Source organism: Malurus melanocephalus, unplaced genomic scaffold (genome assembly GCF_030028575.1).
Source record: "Malurus melanocephalus ecotype Western Australia unplaced genomic scaffold, MMel_1.1 scaffold_5, whole genome shotgun sequence".
Classification (NCBI taxonomy): domain Eukaryota; kingdom Metazoa; phylum Chordata; class Aves; order Passeriformes; family Maluridae; genus Malurus; species Malurus melanocephalus.
Genome location: NW_026623237.1, coordinates 252,961 through 271,984, shown reverse-complemented (window position 1 = coordinate 271,984; position 19,024 = coordinate 252,961). Strand labels below are relative to the sequence as shown.

General features: G+C 37.1%; 1 protein-coding gene across 8 annotated transcripts in view; it reads right to left on the bottom strand.

The window, feature by feature from the left end:
- LTBP1 (latent transforming growth factor beta binding protein 1) overlaps positions 1 to 19,024 on the bottom strand; it is a 191,281-nt gene that overhangs the window by 106,091 nt on the left and 66,166 nt on the right. For 6 of the 8 annotated variants that reach the window (XM_057369961.1, XM_057369977.1, XM_057369970.1 and 3 more), the window contains exon 5: positions 16,990 to 17,157. In XM_057369961.1, coding sequence (XP_057225944.1) covers positions 16,990 to 17,157 — 168 coding nt within the window. Of the gene's footprint in view, positions 1 to 16,989; positions 17,381 to 19,024 lie in introns of those variants that run through there. The other 2 variants (XM_057370010.1, XM_057370020.1) reach the window with 2 other exon arrangements.

Sequence of the window (19,024 nt, the reverse complement as noted above, 5' to 3'; positions counted from 1 at the left end):
GAGATTCTACTGAAATTATTTCACAGACAAACTSCAAGGTATTAAAATCTTGTAACTCCAATATAAAGATAAAGGTAATTATTTCTGTGCCAGCTAGCACTTGCACATTTACAGCAATATAAATTATCAGATGAAACATGAAAAGTGTTTCTCAACTCAGAGATACATGCAGTAATAGGCATAGGTCAGCATTTTCTRAAAATATAATGTGGGACTTTATAATCAATCACAATGTAAATGAGCTGTCAAATTTTTCAAGAACTAAATGATGTGAAGAAAACAGGAAAAAACCCGTAAGTTTTTGCTCAAGACAAACAAAGGTCATTTTTGCAGAAATCAAATAGTATTGGAGAAAGTGTTCAATATCTATTTGCCAGATTTAAGATAAGATTCTGACTTTGAAAAATGAAAACTTCTACAGTAATTATGGCATTTTGGTGGATTGGTATTGCTTGGTCTGTAATGAATTACAATAGAAATGACAAACTGTAGATAATGTAAGGTAATTAAGAACCTAGTCCTCATTATTCCAATAACCTCTGTCCAGTAACCTCTGGACAACCACAGGCTATTACTATCATGAATACCATAGAAGCCCAGCATTGGAAAAGGATCCTGTGTGTTCGGWTCTGCAAGAAGACAAAGTAAGACACTCAGCAGCCCAAGGAGTTCCAAACCTGCATAATTCCCTTGGCCCAGGAAAAATGCTCAAGAAACAGCACACTCGGCCCAGCTCATCACAGAGCACCCTCACACTGCATGGACAGGGTCTGAAACGTCAATGCCTGGTTGCTGGATAGRTCCATGCACAAGCAAACTGCCAGAMTTGGCTTTTTACTGTGTTCTGCAAAAGTATATTTCATATTTTTCTTATCTTATATTTTCATTTAATATAAACTGACTGAAAGTACTTCAAGCTGTAGCACTKTACTGACAGTCCTAGTTGACCCTGGAAGGCTACCCATGGCAGCACAAACCTTACTTTTTKGGGTCCCAACCCTTGCTGGGCTTCATCTGAGTGTACAAAAGACATCCTTACAGAACTGCTGTTACTTGAGGGCAAAATGAAGGAGGGCTGACCGCAGCAGGAACTAAAGTATGACAGACATTTCTTTCTCTCTGCTACCATTTCTTCCTGAGCAGCCACAAACAAGCAGCTTCACTGTAATGGAGACAACATACAAACAATTTCAGTACTTTTAAAGATGTGCCTGAGCCRGGTGAACACTAAGGTGATTTTCCTGCAAAGTAACATCACATATGGAACGGCATAAAACAGCATAAAGTCTGAAGAGCGGTTTGGTGTTTGAAAGTAGGACGCAATGAAGAGCAATGAAGGCAAACAAAAATGGTTTCACTATGGAATTCCTTAAGTGCATGGGGTCTATCCTACAGATTTTCCTCCCCCTCTTTCCAGGATTGAGGCAACATGGTAACATGCAAAATCCACCTTTTAAACAATATAAATATACCCAGTATTTCCATCAAAATTCTGTGCTGCTGTTCCTGTTGTGCTTACTGTACTGCTAAAGCAGTTGGCATTTAGAAGGCCAAGCTGCTTGGGTATCTCTGCACCACCAGGCACTCTTCACGTTCCTCTCCTGCAGGAATCTGATGGATAATGAATGAATGGGCACATGAAAAGCTCTGTTTCTGAGCAAAAAGTTCATGCTAAAAATACTGGGAACAAAGATGCCAGCAGTAAAGAGTTGGTTCATGTTCCTTCTCACACCTGTTTGCTTTGGATAACCACATAAATAACTTGTGCAAATAAGTGCAAACAAATGACATTAAAAAGGTCTAGTATGAGGAAAATAATGAGGAATTTTTAATGCCTTAGTATTTAAACCTAACAGGAAATAAAATTTCCAAGCTTTCCACATTATCACATGGTGCAAATCACTCTGTTGACTGATGATTATTTACATCTCTGGCCTCATGTATGAGGAATGCAGTTTAAGTGAGAATACATGAAATCTATTCTGAGCATGTAAAATTCTGTAAAAAAAAATTCTGAAATATACAATTGTAAATTAAACTCAGCCATGTAGAAAAAAAATAGGATGCAATCTTCAGGCTAAAGTGAAAACTTGACAAACTCAAATGGCAAATATTATGAGAAATTTAAAAAATCCCCTCAAAACAAAACACCAAATAAAAAATAAAGAAAATAATCACACACCACAGTAAAATAACGTTCCTGATTATTTTAAATAGGGGTAAGCAGCCCAGATCCTCGTTGCATTATTTCTTCAGGTGGTTTATGGCCAGGTGAAGGGGCTGCATTTGATTATGACACTGGTGCTGGAAATCACAGGCACACAACTTCACCAGAACTGGAATTACACACAGCTCATTTGAGAAAAGTGAGCTGGAGGAGCATAAGCCTTCAAAAAGGCAGAGGAAGCAAACACTGCTTTTCCTAGATACAACTCTGGGAACCTCAGTCTAACAAAGACTAAAGAGCCCTGGGAAAGGACCACTTAAGATAGAAACAGGATATAAAGCCAGGGTATGTTTAAACAGCTCCAATTGTCATGTAAGTTTTTTGCTTKGTTTTGTTTTTTTATTGAGGCAAAAAACTTAAACAGAATGGCAGAACACTGCCAGAAGCATAGGGGACATTCCCAACAAAAACAGACCCATGTTTTTGGGAGAGACCATTTGAAGATGCTGGGTTTGCATATAACTTCTCAATTGGCATTCAGACAAAGGGTGCACTGGAGCCTGATTCTCACTGGGCTGTTACCATTTCCTCTGGAAAGAAAAAAYAGAAGAAATAAAAATAACCATTATGGAGTGAAACCCTCTAGCTCAGACCTTGATAAAAATGTGAAGATATGTCTGCATAAGATGAGAAGAAATTTCAGTTTACATGYGGGTATTATGCTCAAAAAGAGCAAAGAAAGTATTAATGGATCTGAGAAAGACAACAAATTCCTCACTAAAGTCTGCTGTAAGCTAAATTTCTCAATGGTCTCTTAAGGTACAGTCAACATTTGATTGAACAAGCTTAATTATGCTTTACTATAAATGAACACACATCCTGTRGAAATGTAGAGACAGGTTTAAGAAAATACAAACTTTTAAAGTATTCTTCCCATTCTTGGGCATTTAATTGGTARTAGCAAGCTTTTATTCCTCTGGCATCCAAAAACCTTAACTCTTCCCAGTCTGGCACAGCTTGGTGGGCGTCACTGCTCAAAATGAGCCAAGCAGAGAAGGTGCACCAAGACTCTCCTACAGGGAGTCTCTAAAAGGCTCAATGCATAGAAAAAAAGGAGATGAATTCCAATAAAGCTGCCACAGCTATGGGTTGGAAACACTACTACAGGGCATGAAATCATCAACCAAGCAGCTAGGAAACCACCGATAAATACAGTTTATTCATGTAATTACATAATCTAATTTGTTTTCAATACTCAAACAACCTTGAACAGCTCCAGATAAACTAATTTAATCAAGTCCAAATGTTTTCATTTAATCAAAACAATGTGTAACAAAACAAATTCCAAGCACCTAAATCCTCTTAATCCTTAAAAAATAGCCCATGCTTACCCAAACAAGCCCTTAGGATGGATGGAAACTCCCTTCCTCTAACCAGCGTTACAGAAAATGAAGATGGGTTTTGAAATGTTCCTCATCTGACTTTCCAAATTCCTTTTCTTTTACACCTCAGGGATCATATGAGTTTCCCTCACCACTCTTTGCCTTTTCTACTTACATGTTATCAGCAATTCAAGCGTAAGCACTATTCAATTACACCAATAGACTCGCCAAGGAAAACCTTGAATTGCTCATTTAGATTACAGTATTTCCACTGGATGCATCACAAAGAGCAGATTAATTTTGCCCCCTGAGTCCTGTAGTTATGCAGCGTCACTACAAGCCCCCAAGCTGTTTGGGCATCTTTCATCCACCCTGTTGCTACGCACACAGAAAGCACARGGACCATTACACAGTTCCACCAAACACAAACTGTCCCACAAAAACAGGGATGGCATTCACTGAGGGAAGCAYTGCCACATGCAACATTGTTATAATACAGGGCTCTGAAACACCACACATTTTAGGCAGAGGTTGAAACCCAGAGGTTCTACATACTGATCTGCATAATTACTCTAAACTAACTTCTACTTTCTAATTGCASAACTCTGACAGCAACTCACAAAAGGCACAGAGGCAGGAACTACAGTAATGGTGCTATCCTTTGGTTTAGACTATTCCCCAATTTTTTTCCCCACATCTTACTTGTTGTACCTCAACTTTCTTAACTAATTCATCCTAAACTCTTTTCTCTTTAGACTCATGGTTATAATTCACAGGTGCTATCTAAAGAAGTTGCAAGTTAAAAAATAAATTAATCATTAGGTTTCTTTAGGTAAATTGAGATAATCATGATATCACAAGCTTGTGCTTCAAAAGCAAAGGGAGAAAAGAAAAYCTTTAAGTGGCCATAATAGTATAATACATCTGCATTTACCTCTGAATTTATCCTAAGACTTGCATTTTGACAACTTTTAATATAAATATTCTATTGCAAGAACAAAACACTATTTAAAAAAGATCTGATAGCAAAAGCTCCAGCACCAGAGGTAAGAATGATCTCTTCTGCTCACCACTGGAAACAGTGAAGTGATGCCCTGTTCCTGTGCCTGGCCTAGTTACATGAACATGATACTGAAGGCACTTGAGATGTTTCCTCTGGAAAGAGATAATATCTGCAACACTGCAGGGGAAAATTTCAAACAGGAACCTAGCTCAAAGCCAACGGTATGATAAAATTAAAAAAAAAAAAAAAAAAAAAAAAAAAAAAAAAAAAAAAAAAAAAAAAAAAAAAAAAAAGCAGCTACTAAACTGGGCTCTCAGCTATTGTAAATTAGCATGATTACTGACATCATTAGAATTTGCCATTTATTTTTAAACTATTATTACAAAGGGATATTAAAAAAAAGTAATGCACCCCCACTTGGGAATGGGATCATAAATACTGCTATTTAATCATATAAGCAAACAAAATTACTGCCAAAATAAGCAAGTTTTGTGGTGTTATTCCAGTCTGGATTATGCATGTTTTCTGGAGGTAAAGGAGGCTATACTGTCAGCTATGGAACATGCTGATACTGAAATTAGGGGAGAATGTTCAGATCATAAAGAACTAGGCTGCAATATGTTTCACAGAAATACACATTAGTTGACTGCACATCATGAGCAGCAAAAAATCCAGAATGAACATATACTAGATAATTTCACTGCACTACTCATCTTACTTGCTCAGTTTAAAAGTCAGTACTTTAAAATACCTCAGGAAGAAAATTTGGACATTGACAACCTGAAGATGTCATAATCATACATGCCATAAATCAAACRAGAGACAATATTTCCAGTATTTCTCCAGGTGTGTTTCATTCATCTCTCATTGTGGGTCCCAAGGGAATGGAAGTCTCATTGGCCCTGTATCATATCCTTCCAAACTYGTGACAAACCACCTATCCTCAGAAATATAAAATGCAAACACAGGACTGTTGTAGATGACTGAAATGAGCAGCATCTGACCAACAGCTGTCAATAAAACTCTTAGTTTTACAATCTGGAAAGAATGGGATGGATGAAAAACAGCCTTAGAATATTCAAATGATATCACAAAAAATAAAATGTATGCTGTGGCATGGAAGATAGCTTAAAGCTGTGGCTATTCTATATAGAAAAGGCATAGCAAAAATTATGGTAGTTATAAAATGATTGACAGGAGGATTCACAGGCATGATGCTTAGTCAATGTTTGCTAACTCTTTTGCTAATATTCTCAATATCCAAWATGATTCAGACACTGGTCTTGGAGGCAATGAGACAGAGCGCTAAGTGGTCATCTGACTCACTCCTACCCTGATCATAGGTGGCAATTTTATTGATTTCATTAGACATCACCCTGATAGACTGAGTATAACACAACAGTGTTATATCTGTATACTAAAAAAAACMCCCCCCCTCATTACTGTTTATCAGGAACTAATACACTACAAATGGCCAGTGTCAGACCTTTGATAATGATGTTAACACACACAAAAGAGCTTCTCCAGACATTTCTTCAGATTTCTAGTGTATTGATATTAATTTCTCTCAGAAATAAAATAACTGGGAAAAGCTGGGTTTGGAAGTTTAACAAATTAACACCCTTGTTTAAAACAATTTCCTGCAAAATACAGGCAAGATTGCAAAATGGCATGCTGCAGTATAAAAACTGTAGGTATCGACTTAAGCAGTCCYAAATGACTTCTTAATCACCACGGACAAAGTGGGAATGCTGAAATCAAGGTGCACAGTGACAGAAGAAAAATACCCTTCCTGTGTTTCAAAGATTTTTGAGGCCCCACAGCATTCCGCATGCCTGAGCATGTGTAATACTAACATGTATTAATGTTGCTGAAACATACCTGTTTTTAATAGAACAAGAATTCAATTGAGGGACAGGTAACAATGAACAGCAAGCATCTTTATTGCTACAGGAGCCTTACAGAATATACTCTTCCCTTCAGGCTTTGGCTGAGTAGCCCTACCCACCTGTAAGGACAACAGAATTAATGAGTAATGACACTAGGCTGCCATTGCTCATGCACTGTTACAATTTGAGGAAGTCAGTGAAGTGACTCTGTTCTGCACCTATTTCTTCTATTAGGCAATTTCCAAAAAACCTACTGGACTCCTGCATGGAGTAAACATGCAGAAACATAAGGCAGAGAAAAGAGCTGCTCCTAGGGATCTGACTACTTTGTTACCAGCCTAAACAGTAAAATGTGCTGTGAAACACTGAGCATGCCTCTGTTACGCAAAAGCTCTGAAGACCACAGAGGCAGCAAAGTTGACACTGGCCAGAGACATCAGCATTCTTTCCATTTCTGGCGACTGAAAAACAGATATTTAGCTAATGTGCTGACTTCAGCTGGGGTAGAGTTAATTTTCTTCACAGTGGCTGTTAYGGGGCTGTGTTTTGCACTTGTGCTGAACACAGTGTTGATAATGGTAGACATGTTTTTGTTATTGCTGAGCAGGGCTTATATAGAGGCTTATATTGCTGAGAGGGCTTATATTCTTTTCTTCTTTATGGACCTCCACACTGGCAAAGAGGCTKGGGATGCATGGGAAACTGGGAGGAGACACAGCCAGGACAGGTGACCCCAGCTGATCAATGCGATATTCCAGACCMGATGTCCTCATRCTCAGTATAYAAAGAGRGGSRAAGAAGGAGGAAGGGAGGGACATTCAGAGTGATGGAGTTTGTCTTCCCAAGTCACTGTTTTGTSTGATGGGACCCTGCTCTCCTGGGRATGGCTGCACACCTTCCTGTCCATGGGAAGCAGTGAATTAATTCCTTGTTTTAAYTTGCTTGCATGCATGACATTTTGCTTTCCCTATTAAACTGCCTTTATCTCAGTCCATGAGTTTTCCAGCTTTTACCCTYCCGATTCTCTCGCTGGTCCCACTGATGAGGAAGTGAGTGGCTTCGTGGTAACTGGTTGCTGGCTGGGGCTAAGCCACAACAGCTGAGATTCATTCCCATTTAACCTTTTGTGCYTTCTGGAGCCACATAAGTTAGGAGTACTGTTAGTGAAGGTTTTCTGGTCTGCCAGAGAGGAGAGGCTCACCCAGCAGGTCCGTGAGGGCACCCACAGGCCAACTCGCCTTTCGGGTGCATCTCATCACCCACTCACCACTGGCAAGTACTGACACATACTGTCTCAGTATGATTTGGTGAGCAAGATGAACCCCCAAACTTCAATCCAAATGTTTATAAACACTGATCTACTGCCTCCCACCATACCRCAAGGCATCCTCCAATAACAAAAATATGTTCAAAATAGAAAGAGAAAAGCCACAAAAACATAACAAAGATTTCCAAACATCAGGACACTGCTCTCTGATTACTGTAACATTACCACAGTGCTTATTTTGGTGTAGAAGAGTCTACAAGAAGAATAAAGGAGGAATAGATTCTTTCAAGTGGATATTCGCTAACGTATAAATAATAGCTCATAACTCAGACCTTCACAGAATAGTTAAACAATTGGCAAAATAGAGGCTATGATTTTCTGGCACTGGCTACATCACAAAAAAATTGGAAAGTTTTCTAGGGAGTTGACCTTGAGGGGGTGACACAATACAAGAACAGGATGAATATTATTCAAAGTTTGAGTAATAAATTAGGTCATAGGAGACCAGTGAAAAGGAAGAGACACAAAAATCCTGGAGTTCTGAAGGAGCAAAGGAGCACAGTGAGTAGCATTGCTAGTGAGTAGCAAACAAAGGTTACTCCACAAAGAATGTACCGTCGGAAATTCATTGAAAACACACTTCACCACTCATTGTGGTTCTTTTAACCATAATAGCTGTATAAATTGTTGCAGAAGCTGTGTAAACTAAACCTGAAACACAATTAATGCTCTGCCTGGTCAGCTGTCCAGCTCCAAGCAACGTAACCATGAGCTGCGTAGAACCTCACTGAGAAGCTTTGCACTACAATCTTGAACCCAACCTTACACGCTAAAATGTGTGCAAGTACAAAAAAATCCCTTCTCTCCCCTGTCACAACAGACTTTCTGTGTAACTCTGGTTAGACAGAAGAAGGTGTTCTAGAACCTACATACATAGCACCTAACGTAAGAGGCTGGATTGAATATATTCAAAGAATAAGTAGGAGAGGTGCAATGGACACACATTAACTGCAGAAAGGGAGTCTTATAGCTTATGCTATGAAGCTGGTSTCCTCTGGTTACCTCTACCAGCATTTCCCAAGTAGGGTGTGCTCACCCCATACTGTGTGCCAGAAAATGTACTGGGATGCAGGAAAGAAATATGTTTTTTATCATTAATAAATCAAATTAATTTTCAAGAGTTTACTTAATCTTTTTTCTCATCCATTTTTACTTTCTATTTTGTCTATGGTTTATAATGTACAAAGACATGATATATACAGTAGTACATGTATATAATTTGTAAATATACAAATACTGGGGAGAGTGTTTAAAATATTTTACTGATAGGGATGTGCAGTCAAAAAAGTTTGGACACGACTGCCCTATATAACCTATGGACATAGGCAGTCCCTCTCAGGGAGAAGTCAAAGAATTCATTCCTAAATTATGAGATGAAAGTTTGCTAAAAGTTCCCCTAAACTTGAAATAGCTGTATAATATCATATATAAAAGCTTGATTTAATAGCTCATCATCTTTAAATTAAACTGAAAATGCAACCAACATGAAAAATTAACAAATTATTTGGATGAATAAAATACAGATAAGAAATACTCTGAGTTCTTAAAATTCAATCCTCTTCCTGTACAATCAGAAAATATCCAATTTTCCTTTTATTCATTGACTAGCATCCCYCAAGACTTTGCAAGAGATTTGTAAAATAAAAAAAAAGGTGTTTGCAGCTTCCATAGACTTTAATTTGATTCACATTTGTAAATTCCTAACTGAAAGCTGATATTTCTCCCTTTTAGCATGTTCTTATGGATACATAGAAAATTCAYTGGGTTTAAATGTGTACATAACTAAGATAAAGTTCAGGTTCCAAAAGAAAAGTCCAGGAATCCCAGGGTCTCTACACCATAAAACAGGACCMTCAATTACAGTGAAACTCAAATGTAAGAGCTAATTACAGGTGGAACAGATAGATGAATGCCATACAGACTACACGGCACAGAGATGAGAATTATCTGGAGCAGAATAAAAAACCAGAACAAGCAGTAGAAATGGCTGAATGGGGAAAGACTGCAATCAGGAGACCTGTGATAGCTGCTTGCTTCCTTCTGACTGTGCTAAATCCAGAAGACACATTAAATAYAAACTCATTTGCTAAGAAATCTATTAATGATAAATGCCGTATTTTAACACATAGAGAAAATTTTCAGATTCTTTCTCCTATACTTGCACAATTTAGAGGCAATTTCTTTTTTAAGCCAGAGTTGGCATACACTTGATCTTCAGTGAGGTATGTGCAAAGACACTTAGTAACAAAATTATAGGTGTACAAGGTAGTGTGTTTATTGGAATATGCAACAATTGAATCATTCAAATAAATGCATTCTCAGTTCTATTTTTACTGTACTTCAAGTCAGATGTACATAAACTAATCCCTATAAATTAAAACCACATACAGTAAAATACAACATTATGTATTTTAACTTTGCCTTCTGTTTTGCTTTAACTTTGAGCGAAACCTACTCCATGTGTTTTTGAACGGCTGCAGGTGTGGATTTTGTACCATTTCCATTTGAGGTTTTTCCAATGACTGCCCATCTCTGCAACAGACAGTTTGGGGAGCACTTTCAGAGCAGACAGACTTCTGCTTCATGGTGAAGTCTTTAAGGTGAGCAAGGGAGTGAAATCGAGTTGCTAACAGATTTGTAGGAGTTCAACTTCATTAAAACCACCTGACTGATCAATCTCTTTCCTTTAAATTAGCATCTGGTCTCCATTGGAACTTGAGGTAAAGATGTGAATTCTGAATAATTATTTTAAGATTACGAAGAGCTCAGGGATGCTTGTAAGCTCCATGGTAGAAACCAGAACTATTTATTGATGACAAGTCCTGCTAAATACATGGGGAAAAGAAATCATTCCTTTTCAACAGATGTGGATATCAAAACAAACAAAATCTTTAAAATRCAAGTTTTCCTTTGTAAATTGATCATTGGAGGCCGATAATTGAAAATACATTAAAACCCTAAGGTTTGCTCAGTCTATAGAATGGTACACTTACCGGATAGAATTGTGGTCCACTAGAAGTTCAGATCAGAAAAGCCTATACTATACTACCTGGACTGGAAGTAAATGAATTCATTCTGCTGTCAGCTCAAATTTATTTACTGAAAAAAGGCAGACTGGTAAAGATGAATGTCTTTTGAATTGATGGTCATAAGTGGTTCCTCCCAAATCATTTTGCATTGACTCTCCAGGCTAGGAAATGCCCTTTTTTCAAGCATCTTCCATAAGGCAAAGAATAGTTTGTRATAATAGTTCCACCATTACTTGTCCTTATCATTTTAGCTACTCAGTTCACTATCTATCTGAGGAAAAATACTTGGCCTTCCTTTTGCTACAGCTGTCACAATATTTCTACCATGGTCATCACTTGTACAGATAAATTTCAAATTACCAGATAAAGCAGTGGATAAATCCTAATGATCCTAATGTCCTTTTTTTTTTTTTTTTCTGACACACACACTGACAGACTGACCAATTTCCTTGACTATTGTTGCAGGAAGTTAAAAAAGTTATTCTTTTAGGCAAGCTGTCCAAGAAATCTCAGATTTTCACGTGTGTTAAAGGAAGTAATATTTCATCTGGCAGCAAAAAAAGCATRAACCAATAAAACCTGACAAGGCACAAATTATAATTACTGCAAGAACAGTAGAAACAAAGCTTTTACCAAATAAGGCTACAAGGTAGCTACCAGAGACAGTAAAAGGACAAAAGTGATAATACTAAAGGAATAGCAAGGTTCTTGCATCATAGCTTCCTCATACGTGCAAGTTCAAGTCAAAATTCAAGGATATTTCAAAGTAGTGCTTCACTCTTACCCACAGAGAATACAACACTAAAAGCAAACTATGAGTTATCATATTCTCTTCTTGAGATAAGTAGATATTCCAGAAATCAGTTTCTATTCAATTAAGTTGTCTGATGGAACATATAAAGTTGAAAATAAAAGCATATTAAAAAAATCAAATCATCTCTCACTTATGTTGCCAAAAGGAATTTAAAAAAAAATTCTGCATGACATGTGTTACCAATTACTTTAAATCCTCCACGTGTTCATCTGCTAAGTGTCAGAAGCCACAGGGAGAATATTTTGCTGGGAYAGAGTTACATAGCTCATACATGACAGGTTACCCACACGGACTGACACCATTCACCAAGTAGGAAACCACTTCAAAACAGAGGAGAAAGAATCTCTTCTAACATGTTACCTTTCCAGCAGCTCTTATCAGGTCCAGTAAAACAAAAAAATATAATGGGCAGAAAATGGAACAATGTATATCTCAAGCTGCCGGAAGAAACTATGACTGTAAATTCTACACAAACACTTCCACAAGATGTTCATCTTTCATATGTCTTTACATGCAATCAAATTAACCTTCCAGTACTATTTACAATATGCTTTTTTCATCAAAAGGATACTAAAAAATACTCCTCAAATGTCATAGTCTTACAGTTCCTCTTCAGTGTAGTGCAGTATGTGCCACATGGAGCAAASAAATTACAACTTCAATGCACAGCAAACCATAGAAAGAAAACAGCAATATTTTTCATGGACTTTCTGCCATATGTAAACTACAGATAAAGGCAGCTGGCTGCCTTGCTTACAGGTAATTGCCATTTTTAACAAGACTATACTTTGATAAGACCTGAAGTGCTTGAATAAAAAGCAATGTTAACTCCTACAACCTGAACAATAAATCATGATCACATATGTCTGAATAAATTCAGGAATTCTATCATCATTCTGTAAAATAATTGCTTTAAATTTTCACAGTTCTACATAAGTATGTTCTCTAGACTCTTTCCTAGGTAGGAAATTCTGTTAGAATAATAGTTACATGGTGAGTCTTCTTATTAAATTTCCTTTGAATAACCTATTGTTTTAAAATATATTAGTCAAATTTTCTTTTATTTCTTTCAGCAGGAGACCAAATAACATTTGAGCAAAATGCTTCTGCTGCTTCTTGGACGTTTCTGTCTATACGTAATTGGAAACTTCTGGACAACCTCAATTATCTAAAAACATTTATACAGAGTCAACACAGGAAAGCTTKAAAATTTTTTGATAGCAAATCCCAACAGGAAAAGTGCCAGAATTCAAGAGGCAACATAACTTGAGCATTACTGCAGCAGGGTACAGAATATCCATATCACTGTGATCCATGCTGAAAGTTTCAAAATTTCTGGGGCGGAACCAGATGCATTTTTAGTTAAGACACCATGTTCATTTGGAGAAGAGAGGGCTTCAAGGTGACCTTAGAGCAGTCTTCCAACATCTAAAGGAGGCCTGCTAGCGAGCTGGAGAGGAATTTCTTACATGGCAGGTAGTGACAGGACAAGGGGGAGTGGCTGAAAGAGGGTAGATTTAAACTGAAAGAAGGTAGCTCTGGGTTAGATATTGGTAAGAAATTCTTTATTGGGAGGAGGGTGAGGCACTGAAACAGGTTGCCCAGAGAAGCTGTGGATGCTGCATCCCTGGAAGTGTTCAAGGCCAGGTTGGATGGGGCTTTGAGCCACATGGKATAGTGGAAGGTGCCCCTGCCCATGGCAGGGAGGTTGGAATGAGATGATCTTAAAGGTCCTTTCCAACACAAATCCTTCTATAATTCTAAGATTCTGTTTCCTTTCATTTCTGTTTGGCACAGAAACTGCCAATTGCTCAGACACAAAATTCCTACAAAAGATGCATTTCCACTGACTAGCATGCAACTTTGACTTCTCATTTATAAAAGTTTGAATGAACCGCTTTAAATAAGATGCAGGACTGCAAATGAACAGTGAATATGAACCTAAGTATTAAATGACTGTTTTCTTTACCATGTTCTATCATTCCTGTTCAATGAATGAAACATAGATCCCATAGAATGTAAATATATAATTAAATATATATACACAATAGTGAAAAAAAAATTAGAAAAGCATGAAAACATTAATTTGAGGATTTACTAATTCCTTATTGCTTCATTTTACAGTTAAAAGTTAGTCACTGTCCTCCCACTCCTTACGGGAAGAAAATTMATTTCAAAATTGGAATGTGGAATAATTTTGAGTGGAACAGGACACCTCACTGAGTAACTTCAACAGTGAAAGAGATGGAAACCTCATGTGGTACTCTATTCCCATCCTTTCCATGCACACATATCGACCCCGTTTTACAAGCCTCTGTAGATACCTCAGGACTAAAATACCATACAAACTGCACATGCATCAATCCAGTAGAATAATGAGAATCATCTATTCAGCAGAAGTTTCCACTCAGATTAAATGCTTTAATTCTCAAAGCCAATGAAATACTGGAGGTTGGTTAGTTTAACTGCAACATATCCCATTCACCAAATAAAAGTGCAAAAAACCCCAAAGTTTCACTGAAGCAGCCTGGCAATCAAAGAGGTCCTTCCTTTTACATACCAAGCTTTCATCACCTTCAATTGCATTTCTAGGAGCTATTCCTCACCACAGCCACAAATCTCAGCTACCTGTAAAGAAGCATTCCCCCTAATCTGTCCCTTGTYGTGGGTTTTTGTTTTTAATGGCTTATCCATACTGTATAAAATTTTCAGGGAACAGGATTTTTTCCTTGCCTGGGCTCACTGCTACSAAGCTTCAGCTGAATTGACAAACTGAGCACATTTTAAGAATCTGAAATAATGCATGACAAAGCCTGAGTAGCTGTAGCACAAGTATTGCAACTTATTCTCTCTGAAAACAGTGTTACGAAGTTCAGCACAAAGCCGAAAAGAAACAAAAAAATTTACTCTGGCTCATAATTAGAAATAATTTATTGTTAAGAACAAAGTAAAGTTATGTGTAACTAATCTGTCATCAGAGAACCTATACTCTGTCTTGTGTACTAGAATGCTGCTCTACTACAGAAATACATTTGAAACTTTTCCAAATAGGGCATGTGACTATCTTCTCTGGTTTTAGGAAGAACAATTATTTTCAAAAAAACATACTGGAAAAGTGCTGCTCATTGCCTTAAATATGTATTTTCTGACATGACATTCTCTTTCACAATTGCATTTTTAAATCTCAGGTCATCTAAATAAGAATTTGGATGAACAGTAAGTAAATCAGTTTAGAATAGGGACTTAAAAGCAAAAAGCACAAGTTTCATATAATTCAGTTGTTAAAAATGTTAATGATCCTGGAAGACAAATTACTTCTGCTTTATGTATCAGAAGACATGTCCATCAGGACAAGCCTAAGCTAATGAGAGGCACCAGTTAGGGAACAGACATAAAAAATTATTTCATTTTAAACTCTGATTGAAAAGCTCCTGAAAATTTATGACTGGTGAAAGAATTCAATCTACAGGTATAGGATCCCCCTCTCTAGTTATTAAGAAGTTCACATTGCATTTTTATTTTTAATTGAAGAGCCTTTAAGTGCTAGTTCAGACCTTATCCTTCTGTGAAAATGACCACTAGAGCTGTRCTAAACACTTTTTGTCTTTTAAAGACAGTAGAGAAGATAGCTACAGGCAGGTTAAAAATCCTTATCGATGTGTAGCAACTTGCTTGTAGGCATTTTTAAACATAACACTCCCTTATCTTTCCATCGAATACTATTATAGGCTGCTTTTGTTGAATGTTTCTAGCAGCTCATTGTACCCAGTGCATCAGAGCTGCATGGCCTGAGGCCAGGAAGGAAGGTGTGGAACACGTCTTCACAGGTCAATTTCCACTCTCCAAGTTTGCAAGTATTTGAGAGAAGGTCATGTTACAGCACAGATTTACATAGCAGACAAATTACATGACTGCCTGTTCTCTCAGCATTTCATAATTTCAATAGAAAAATTAGGTCAAATGAAAGGGGGGAAGAATAACCCTATCCTTTCACGGTAGTCAGAAAATTAAAGAAAAAAACTTAGCTGGGGTTCTTGCCAAAACATTAGCAAAAATCTGCATTGGCAGTAAACATAAATTTAAAGCATTAGAYTTACCATTCCTTTACAAAAGACTTTTTTTGTGCTTCCAGTCACAAAAAAACCAAAATTTGCTCTATTCTTGTTTTAAAACCCTGGTTTTACTATTAGTCCAAAACACATATACTTTTACAAACTGGCAAATTATGAAGGAACGAGTTAGTAACTTCAAGGGTTTTCACCCACAGTCTGACGGTCTAGTAGGAGTGTTAAAACAGGGAACTGCTCTTTGTATAATTGTGGAGAAGAAAAMGAATAGTAATTTGGAATGGCTTTGCCCCCCCCACCCTCAGAGCATGAAATACAGTGCACTTGAAAAACGGCAATATTGGCCAGCCTCAGCACTGCCTGAACTCTATGTTTATTCTAGACAGAGACTAAAATTACAGTGTTCATATTTGGCATTCTTTGACTAGAAATCTGCAAAATAATTAAGAGGCTTTTTTTCAGAAAACAACACTGATATTTTCAGGATAATTACAAAATTACTTTCCAAGAGCAGTTCAGGGAACCCTAATGTGAAACTAAGTATGCATATAGATCTGTATATCTTAGCTTACAAGGCTAACACTTCTACACAAATTMCTATATAGTATATAGTTAAAATACACTAGTCATTATCCTAGGTAGCTTTCAGGATTTGTTTCAACACAGTCAAGCATTTGTAGGGTTTAGTCTGGCATAATGTTGATACTCTTACTGAGCAAGTAGAAAGGATAAACATTAAAGAAATTACTGGCTTCACTAACTTTAATGAGACTTAACATTATTTCAGTTGCTAAAAATGCAAAATATTAATCTGATTTACTTTWAGCAGTAAGAAAAGTTTTAAGCTGATGCATATTTTAAAAGGATTGTAGTTTTAAGTAATTGCTGAACAAATTTTTGAAGACAGAGTGACTGTTAGCTGTYCGCTGGATTTTATGTGCATTTGATACATATTAAACAAGTAAAAAAGAGGAAACATAACTTTTTGTGCAATCTGTCATTTTCCCTACTTACTAACACAAAGTCTGAGGGAGGAATTTTACCTAAAGCTTCAGCTTAGCATATTGCATCCCTGCAGCTTCAAATTCAGATGAAAAATATGGGAGCTTTTTTAATCTGACACAAAAGGAACTTTTGGGAACATTTCCGAAGGATACCAGAAAGCTTGTCTAACATACAATGGTTCCTACTCAGCACAGCCSTCCAAACAAAGAGTAACAGATGCACAACTGGTATTAATAACAAAACATCTCCTCCCTGTGTTAGTCAAGAGAGGACAGCTAAGGACAAATGCAGTTTCAGGGTACTTACCTACTCGGAAGTTAGTTGCTGTCAGAGTGTCAGCAGCATGGCCGTTTTCACTGATGAGGGTGGTTGTGTTTCCCTTCTCACAGTTGTTCTGACAGTTGCCTTTGGTACAAGTAACTTTACAGATGCTGGGTGTAAAGACCACCTTGATGCGACCAGTGTGATTTCCCACTGTCAGCGGAGGCAAGGAAAAAAAGAAAAATAAACAGATCACTTTGGTATCCATTGATTTCCTTCAAAAAGTTTTTGGGGAAAAAAAAAGGCACGGGGAGGGGGGAAGGCGACAGGTCTACGGGAGGAGGGCAGTCTGCTGTGCTCTCTCTCATAGATCTCCAGTGGTGTCTCTGAMACAGGAGTAGGAAGCTTAGCAAACAGAACTCCGGGATCCGCTCCAAAACCACATTTAAAGTCAAGTCACTGGAGTGGGATTAGTAATCACAATGCTGCACTTTATTCACAGGCAGACAAAGAGCAATACCAAGGGCATGACAGCTTAAATAGCCAACCCTGACAGGCAGATGTAATGTAAAGAGGCTGGCTGTGCACCTAGAGGTGAATAAACTCTTGTGTACTCCTACACACTTTTCCTGTTTCTGCACTTATTAAGTCACTATTTGTAGCTCGACCCCTGGAAATGTTTTAGGCATGCGGCATGTCTGAAAACATCTGTCTCAAATCTCCTGGCACCCCAGCCTGAAGTGGTCAAACCTTGTGACGCAGCTGCCTAGACCCATATTTTCTTCACAGTYTTTTGGCTCTATTTTTCCACAAGAATTTWCATATTATAGACTGAGCTCTGCTGTCAGCCTTTGTTTTAGTAATAAATAGCTCAGAAAAAAGGGTCAGGAATTATTGGTACTTTAAAATACTGGGATCAAAGATAAAAAATGGCTAGATTCTCTTTTCTTTYATATTACCCTGTAGTAATTTTACAAAAACGTGCATGTAATAAAGACTGCACAAGCACTAATTTGAAATTAAGCTAGTTGTAAGAATTTCTTGTTACAGAATTGTTTTTAAAACCGGATGTCTTTTATTCTATATCTAACAGCTTAAGACAAAAACTATATTAAAACTACTTATTAGGAGAAACAGGGGAAAGAACAGATTTMATTTGCAAGTATTTAAAAAGAAAACAGTTTGTCCTCTGCATACTACTAATAAATTCAGCAAGTTCTTGTAAATGTATCATAGCATCTTTGTGGGAACTATTTATAAGTACTTTCATATCAAACCTAGCAATGCCAAGAAATGACGCACAGAAAGAGAAGAATCTCCTTCTTCCTCATGTCATAGAAATAAAGTTACTGGATAGCTGCCTAACCTAGTTCATGAAATACCCTCCAGACAAACATTTTTTTCTTTAAATATCAAGAAAATTTTAAAAATATTCCCATTTCAAAAGAATATAAAGCCTTCTTATTTCTGGCTCTGCATAAACAAATAAATTAAAGCAATTGTGCCAACTGTTTTGTCTACAGTAAAGGCACTGCTCTATTTGAACAGCAGCTGTAGTACAGATGCTCCCACCTTATTCTCCCCAAACAATGGTTAGAAAAGGCAGAGCCCAGACAGATACAAGAATAAAATATTTCAATCAAAAGCTAATATTGTGATTTTAGGGGATTTAGAAGACATTTTGGGTTCTTGGATACCAAGAATTTCTTATAAAAATGAATWCACCTTAACCAGTAAACAGATATAAATCACCTGYGAACTGCTGAGGGTAGAACTTCTAAGCTTTGCTTTTGTTAAGCATAGCCTCACAAGCAATACTGCCATCTTTGTATTTTACTTGCATAGTTTTATACATATATTTTCCTAGAAAAGAATCCATTTTATATTTTATATTTTCAGATGTTTTAGCAATATTTTTCCTTTAGGATGTGATCTAATTAAAAAAACATGGTTAGTTGAGTCACAAAAATCAGTCCTGCATACACTGTAGAAACCAGTATTTCTGGCTTAGCTAAAAAAGAAAGATTGGCTTTGTCAGTGTTGGAAGTAAAGAAAATGCAGAGCTCAATATGTGATGGAG